The sequence below is a fragment of the Vicia villosa genome, linkage group LG5, assembly GCF_029867415.1.
Source record: "Vicia villosa cultivar HV-30 ecotype Madison, WI linkage group LG5, Vvil1.0, whole genome shotgun sequence".
In the NCBI taxonomy this organism is placed as follows: Eukaryota; Viridiplantae; Streptophyta; class Magnoliopsida; order Fabales; family Fabaceae; genus Vicia; species Vicia villosa.
In genome coordinates, this window is record NC_081184.1 from 148,739,911 (window position 1) to 148,747,765 (window position 7,855).

The 7,855-nt window shown below is 32.5% G+C and overlaps 1 protein-coding gene across 1 annotated transcript; it reads right to left on the reverse strand.

Annotated features, from left to right (window-relative positions):
• Window positions 1-5,543: 5,543 nt before the first annotated feature.
• LOC131607742 (WAT1-related protein At1g25270-like) lies at window positions 5,544-7,456 on the reverse strand. Its single transcript, XM_058879710.1, has 7 exons — window positions 7,215-7,456; window positions 7,036-7,098; window positions 6,834-6,950; window positions 6,429-6,687; window positions 6,108-6,266; window positions 5,822-5,973; window positions 5,544-5,712 (listed from the first exon to the last, which is right to left on the reverse strand). The coding sequence occupies exons 1-7, from the start codon at window positions 7,406-7,408 to the stop codon at window positions 5,544-5,546; spliced, it is 1,113 nt and encodes a 370-aa protein (XP_058735693.1). The 5' UTR covers window positions 7,409-7,456.
• Window positions 7,457-7,855: the final 399 nt, after the last annotated feature.

The window sequence follows — 7,855 nt, forward strand, 5'->3', positions numbered from 1 at the left end:
TTGAAAAGCGCTGTCATACCCCCCCCCCCCCCCCCTTTAAGAGCGCTTTTAGAAAGCGCTTTCATAGCCCCCCCTATAAGAGCGCTTTTGAAAAGCGCTTTCATTACCCCCCCCCCCTTTAAGAGCGCTTTTTTAGCGTGTTTTTTTATTTTGTTTTTAGTGCAACCTATAACAGCGCTTTTTACTAGAAGCGCTTTAGTAGGTGTGCTGCTAAAACTTAAATTTGGCGTAGTGTGTTAAGAGAAAGAGTTCGCTGAGAAATGTACGTATGACACCAACACCATTTTAAATACATGTGTATTTTCTTTTATTCAAGTATCTTTCGATATTACTGCGTTTCATTTACTTTCTGTCATTTACATTCCTGCACTATCTATTGTCATGTCATTTATCTTCGAAGCATTTAACTTTTCTGCACTTTAAGATTCTTGCACCTTTACAGTTTTGTCTTATATTTTGTCTTTAACTCACTTTTCACTGGTGTTATTTTTACGTGTATAACAAGGTGATTGCTAACCTTTATTTCTTTGTTCAAGTATTTCTTATTTCGAGACACATCAATCATAGACATAATTCGAACTATCATGAATAACAACCTTTTTGACTATGTCCTAGGATCAATCTAGTCGATCCTGCGAGTAACCAAATCATATTTATTATAGTTTGGAAGACTAGCGGTTGTTTACCGGAAATCACCGTAAACAGTATGTGGATCAATGAAAGTGGAACATTTTGTGCAAGAAATCAAAAAAGATGAAAAAGTGAAGGCTTATTTTGCTAGTTACCAAAATGTCCAATTTGTAGTGTAAATTATTTTTAAAGTAAGGGAAATTTTGGAAGTTTGGTCAATCTCTTAGTAAATGATAGATAGTAGGTAAGGATAAAAATGTAAATTATTAATAAAATTTCTCCCCTCCCCTCGTGAACCAAACATATTTTTAACCAAAATTCATTTCCTCCCCTCCCCTTGTTTGACCCAAACATACATATAATTAATAAAAATCCCTCCCCTTCTCTCCCCTCTCATTCCCTCCATTAAAATCTCTCCTCTCCTCTCATTTGAACCAAACATACCCTAACACAATTTTTTAATCATTTTAAAAATTTATTTTCTAATCATTTTCACAATCTATTTCTAATAATAAAATAAATGAAAATTTAACTTACACAATTTATAAAAAGTAACTTAGTATTTTTGTATAATTTGTGACTACTAGATGGTTAATTAGTAGTACTTTTACTTCTAGAACTAGCTTCTACGATTGGTACAAGTTACCACTAAATTGTTTCAACTCTATATAAAGTTTTTGTTATAAGGGTTTCACCCCTAGTGCGATATCTTATACCATTGCTTATTGAAAAAAAAAACAAATCTGAACTATAATTACACTTTATATAAAATTATTTTCTACCCTCTGTCTCTAATAATAAATATATTTTCAAAATAATGAAATTACTTTTTTTTATATAAAAAATAATAAAATTTTTAGAAAGCATGCATGACAATCAACCTGTTGCATTAGACTTTATATAATAAAATCTCTAATTTTTTTATTTACTATCTCTAATTGTTTTTTATTTAAGGAATAAATTTTTTTACTTTGATAATGATAAAATTGTTTATGTAAAATGTGACTGTGTTCGAATTTAACAAATTTATCTCTTTAATTTTTTACTTCACTCATTATTTTAATTGATAGTGTAGTAGATAATACATTTCACTTATTTACTACTTTTATGTCATTTTTTTTCTTTCTTATAAGGACCAAACCAAAACATTACCAAAGACATATCCACCTAAAATTTGGTATACCAAATCTATTGACTATAAAGCTATTTAAAAGACTTAAAGTGAGCTCATTCGAAAAAAAATCTAGTTTGATCAATTTTGATTTATGTGGGCTAAAGCATCTGCAAATTGGTTCCTTTATTTAAAATTGTGTAAAACAATTGTGGTTTAATTTGTTCCTTAAAGACCAAGGAACATCAAAATTGGATTAAAAGGCAAAAACGATTTTGAGAGGCAATCTCAATTGCTGCTAATAATTCAACATGGAAAGTTGATGTAACCTTAAGTTTCTTTGTAAAAAATCTTAAACAATTAACAAAATTGTTGATATAACTCACTCCATTGGAAGAGGAGTTGGATGTGTAAGCACCTTATCTAATAATGGGAGGAGATCAAATAATTTATTTGAGCACTAAATAATTGTGCAGGGGTTGCATTTAGATAGTTGAAAATTTTTAGGATAATAAAAGAATTTATAAGATACAAGGGTTCAAACTTAGAATTGTTACCTATTAGGGAGGTACTGCCCATGATAGAATTAATGGTTTCATGCAATGTAATGCATTATTCTTGAATCTTAGACTAACTAGCTACTAGCTTACCAAATTTCAATCAGAGCATTTATGATGGCTGCTTTGATGACCAACTTGCACAAAGGTGTCCAAGAAGCGGTAATATCACAAACATTCCCAAATTCCAAGAAAAGAATGATTATGAGGTTGAGTTTTAATTTTCTAATAGAATTGAAAATAATATTTTCTTTGCAAAGTTGCAATCTAAATAATAAGGTGAGCATAGGTCTCAACATGATAGCAACATAAACTGCACTTAGAAGGCATACAATATCCAGTTTCCTTTAGCTTATGATAAAGAAGATTTCTTCATGAAGAAGTATCCAAACCATCCTAGTGGGCCTCCTTTAGAGGAAGGTTACATGTTTGGGCCTGAGTCTACATCAGTTCGTCATTAGGGAAATTCTTTATACATCCATACTACTTTTTACGGATCTCTGGTAAAAACCTCAATATTTCGGATATGTATTTCCGAAGTCACATTTTTTTAGGAAAAAATGTGACTTTGAATATGCAACTCCGAAGTCACTTTTTTTTAGGAAAAAAAGGTAACTTTGCGCATGTGCATTTCCGAAGTCACCATTTTTTGGGAAAAAGGTGTCAAGCAAATGTTGACGAGAAGTGAAAGTCATTCATTTAGAAATTGTTGTCGAACATCTATCGCTACGAAAATCATTTTAACATCGTCATTCACCTCTTTTGGCTTAGCATCTTAGTTAACCTCCTCTAGAACATCTACACCATCTCTGGCAATGTTGTCGGGGTGCACCATACCTAACATATACTTAAAACATACATTCTGTCAAAAATAATTTTTTTGCTATAACATACATTATTTCGGATATGCATATCCGAAATAAGTTTGGTGGACTTCGGAAGTGCATATCTGAAGTGACGCAAGTTTCTTCTCCAACAAATCAGCACCAATGCAAGCAGATAAAAGATGAAATAAGGAAACTTTACCTCAAATTGTATCTTTATATGCTCTCTTTGTTATGATCAACCACTTAAAGAAAATGAATGAAATAGTGAAGGTGGGAAAATGTATAGGAATGGTGTTTTCGGATATGCATATCCAAAAATATCTCTGACATTTTAAATCCAACGTTTAAATAATGAAACGTTTTTTCGGTATTTTGATATCGTGAAGGGTCCGTGTAAGAGAGTCATAGTAGGGGTGGTATGGCTAAATACTATTTGGTGTATTTGGTTGAAGAGGAATGCAATTATTTTCAAGAAGGATACCTTTAGTTTTTCGGAATGTTTGTCTCATATTTATATGCATTCTTGGAATTGTTGTTTAGCATTCTATAAGTTAAGAGAGTTATGTAATTTTCATACCTGGAATATCTTGTCGCTCGTTTGTTTCGAGTAGTGAGGGCTTTCCGTTTGTTTTTGTTTGGGTGGAGCATCCATTATACTCCCTTGTTATAATATCATTGCTTATTTAAAAAAAAATAATGAAACGTTTGAAAAAATATTTTCAGATATGCATATCCAAAACATCTTAAAAATGTGAAAAGGGTGCAATCGGATATGCATATCTAAAGGGTATTTTGGGATTTTCATGGGTGCTTTTTACCCTATATGAATGCACAAAGAAATTCTCTCGTCATTAATGTCATCCATGGGTAGGGTGATCTGGTGTATTTTGTGCATGAACTAAGAAAGATTTCTTAAATTTGTCAAGGAAGTTTAAATTGTGTTCAGGGTTGAAGTCGCCACTATAACAAATAACGCTTTTCATGACGAAACTTTCACATCATCCAGAAAAAAATCAAGGTTTTATTTCAAAGGGCTATGTGTTCTGCTTTAGAGAAGATGAGAATTTCGGTCTTTTGTTCGAGTCGTGTTCCTTCACTAGTAGGATTCGGGACAAGATAGGAGAGTGGATTGGGAGATCGGTGACTTTGCCTGTCGAAGAGTTGAGAACTTTTCTTTTATTCACATTAAAAACCACATCATAACGCCGCAAAGACTGCATCATAACACCGTAACGGCCGCATCATCCCGCATCGAACCGCATTAGCCCGCAATAGATTATACATTGCTAGCAAAAATCATTTAACTATCTTCCTTTCTTTTTTTATCATAGATTTAAGGTATGTTTTGAACGAATTATTGATTTTAAAAGTGATGGCGAATTATTAATGAGATATATATGAAAAATTAGAGACAAAATGAAAGACATGTGAAATAAAAACTAAATAATAAAGTATAATATTTTATGCTCTAAAAAATAAATTCCCGCTACAGCGACTACAATCCGTATCACAGTAGCCGCAATACCCGCAATCGCAGTGACCGCAACCGCATCCGCAGGTGGCAACCTGAATTTAAAACCATGGCTACGACTTCCTATATGAAAAAAATCATCAAATTCTCAGTAAAACACTTGATTATTTTACAAGGAAATAAGAGAAAAATATGAAATTTTTTCAATTTTAACTTTTTATCCAAGGTTAAATTTCCCACAACAATCTGCAAATGCCTGAAACCCATATTTTTGTTTATCAAGCAATTGTTAAGCAACCTCGTTTTTCACCCCATTTTTTTTTTTTTTAAGAAAAAGCCGTGACGAGAAATTAGAATGTTAGCTTATCCGTAACGTTTTTTACCGGTTCCACAACTCGCAGAGACCTTCTTTTCTTTTCTCCTACATAACTTCTTCATCTTGCTGCTGGTGATAACATCTATCTATAAGTCATGTTTTACAGTACATGATTCTATTGTTTTTACTAAACTCTTTTCTAATATTGTTAATTGCTAAAGGAATTGTTTCTAAAATCACAGTGCTTTCATAAATAAATCAAACAATGACCACACTTTAATTTTTCATGTTTGCTCATAGTTATGTATTTTCTACTTTCTAGAACTCTATATAATATTATCTAGTTGGATTGAGATGTAGCTACCACCAACGTGAAAACATGCAAGATATAAATTCTCATATTTAAATCACTATTAGTAGTTCATAAATATTGTATATTAAGTACAAAATCTCATGAATTGCTCCACTGACATACTTTTCTTTTAAAAACCAACAATTAATTTCATTAGTTTATGATTGAATAAAGATTAAAAAATACTGTTATGAAGAGCTTTTCATATTCCTTTCCCATACTTCAAAATTATGGTCTTTGGTCATTAGCAACACTCTCTTTAGTAATGGCTGAACTCTGCTAGCTTTGGATGACTCTATCGTGGGAAACAGGCATAGAAATAACAACAAGCTCGTCATTTTCAGGCATTCTTGTGATTTCTAATATCTTCACTTTATTTTTTGTTTCTTTGCTTTGACCCCAAAGTACCGCATAGAGACCACACACAATCACCATTGCTCCAAGCATGCTATGAAAATATTTCAAAAATTGTTAATTGTGAATAACTGGATGGCAGAAAAACAGAATAAAAAACATGAACTGATACATGTTTAGCTGAACTAAGATATAGAATATACCTTCCCAAATATAATTTCTCATCCAACATGAAATAAGCAGCTATAACTACAAGAAAGAGTTGTAAAGGGCTGAAAATAGATGCAAATAGAGGACCCCTTATCTTTATGCACCACGCCGTAGCGATAACAACTAATCCAGAGGTCACAATTCCCTGCATCAACATTTACTCACATTTAAAAACTTCCTTCGACCAAATAATTGATTATAAAATCATGCATATGATTTAGTTATATTCAGTTAAGGGAGTGTAATTTTCTAATATTTAATAATTTACTAGGAGCATACTGGATAAACAACGGCAAAAATCCTGAGGTTATTTCCAAGCTTCCACTGTTCCCAATCTCTTTCAACACAAAGTGCTATTGCAGTTGCTTGAATGGCTCCCATTATGGATATTAAAGCTGCACTTGAGCGATGACTTGAGTATTCCTCATTCAACTTAGCCTGTGCCATGTAAAAGGTAAGAATGACAACAATGCTAAATAATCAAGTGTATGGCGAGCTTATCAAAATCACGGTGACACGAGTTATCTTAAAATGATTTAGTGTAGCTTTTGTAAGAAGGACTACTTGTGTGTATAACAATTGATAAATGAATAAACTAACCTGAATAATATACCACAATGAGAAAGAGCAACTGCTTGCTAATGCAATTGAAACACCCAACAATTTCTTACCAAAGTCAGCATGGCGAGATACCATTTGCTCATTTGGGTGATGTGGATGCGAAAGGTTGATATTGGAAGACCAAATATGAATTTCTGCACCTTTGAAAAAAATCATCAACATTGCACCACTAATTCCTAGTAATGTTCCTATTATCTTGGCCTTTCCTTCCACAACCTTCAAATTGAACTTATCCATTCTATGAAAACCAACCAAAAGTAAATAAATTAAGAACCAAATGAAAATGAATGAACACCATTAAAAGAATGTATCCATAAAATTGGGGGAAGAACGTTGTATCTTTCTAATTTTGAAGGCGGAAGAATAAGACAGTGTGGTATGTACCCGAAACACACAGCCATGATGAAGGTAATGGCTGGAATTAAGTTGAAGACGACCAACATAAATGTTGCTGACGTCAAAGCCAGAGCTTCTAGGTAAAGGTTTAGATACAAACTTCCGCTGAAATATTACATACCAACATATTAGTGTTTTCGTGTAAAGTTGGATGATAGAAGAAATTATACTTGTATAAATTATCACATACCCAAACAATCCACATAGAAATGTCTTAGAAAGCACACTCCAAGTAATCTTTTCTCTCTTCTTCCTGTAAATAAGGTCAAATTATTCAAGCTTATTATTTATCTTTAAGTAATGAAATTCGGACTCTCAGACTACTTAACCAAAAAATTAATAATAGTGGCAAAAGTAAAAGCAATTAACCTATCAAAGAAAAGAGCAATCGGGATAGTGAAAGCGGATGCACAAATGAGGCGATATGCCGAGGCTACTCTCATGCTCATTCCATCATTTATTGCAAGCTTGTATATTATAGTCACCACAGCATATGCAATCTGTACTAACACCATTAGCAAGTCTGGTTTCAACCCTTGCCATATACTACTTTTGCTCTCCATGTTCACTACTACTAATACTGCGATATAGTTGCTTGCTAGTTGTATTTTGAGAAGAAGGTGGTGGTGTGGAAAATGTTACTGAGCAACAATGCATTTATATGATTAGAAACAATGTTCTTGTTCCCATAATGCTTGACGATTTCCCATCGAAGTTTATATAAATATATATATTCATTAAATATTATAATAATTCCTTAAAGAATTTTTAATTATAACGTGCGCATTATAGTTATATCATTCGGATGATTGTCAATGTCAATAGACTTGCTACTTTTGACTGAAACATGTAGTGGCAAGGAGGTGCGTTGTGTTCTGCCATATTTGGAACCCACACTTATTATAAACAAATTAGACTTTTTTTTTGTCACATATAAAAAAGAAAAAAAGATAAAAAGAGAGACTAAGGTAATTTTCTATATGCTTTTGTAAAACATTTTCAAAAATTTA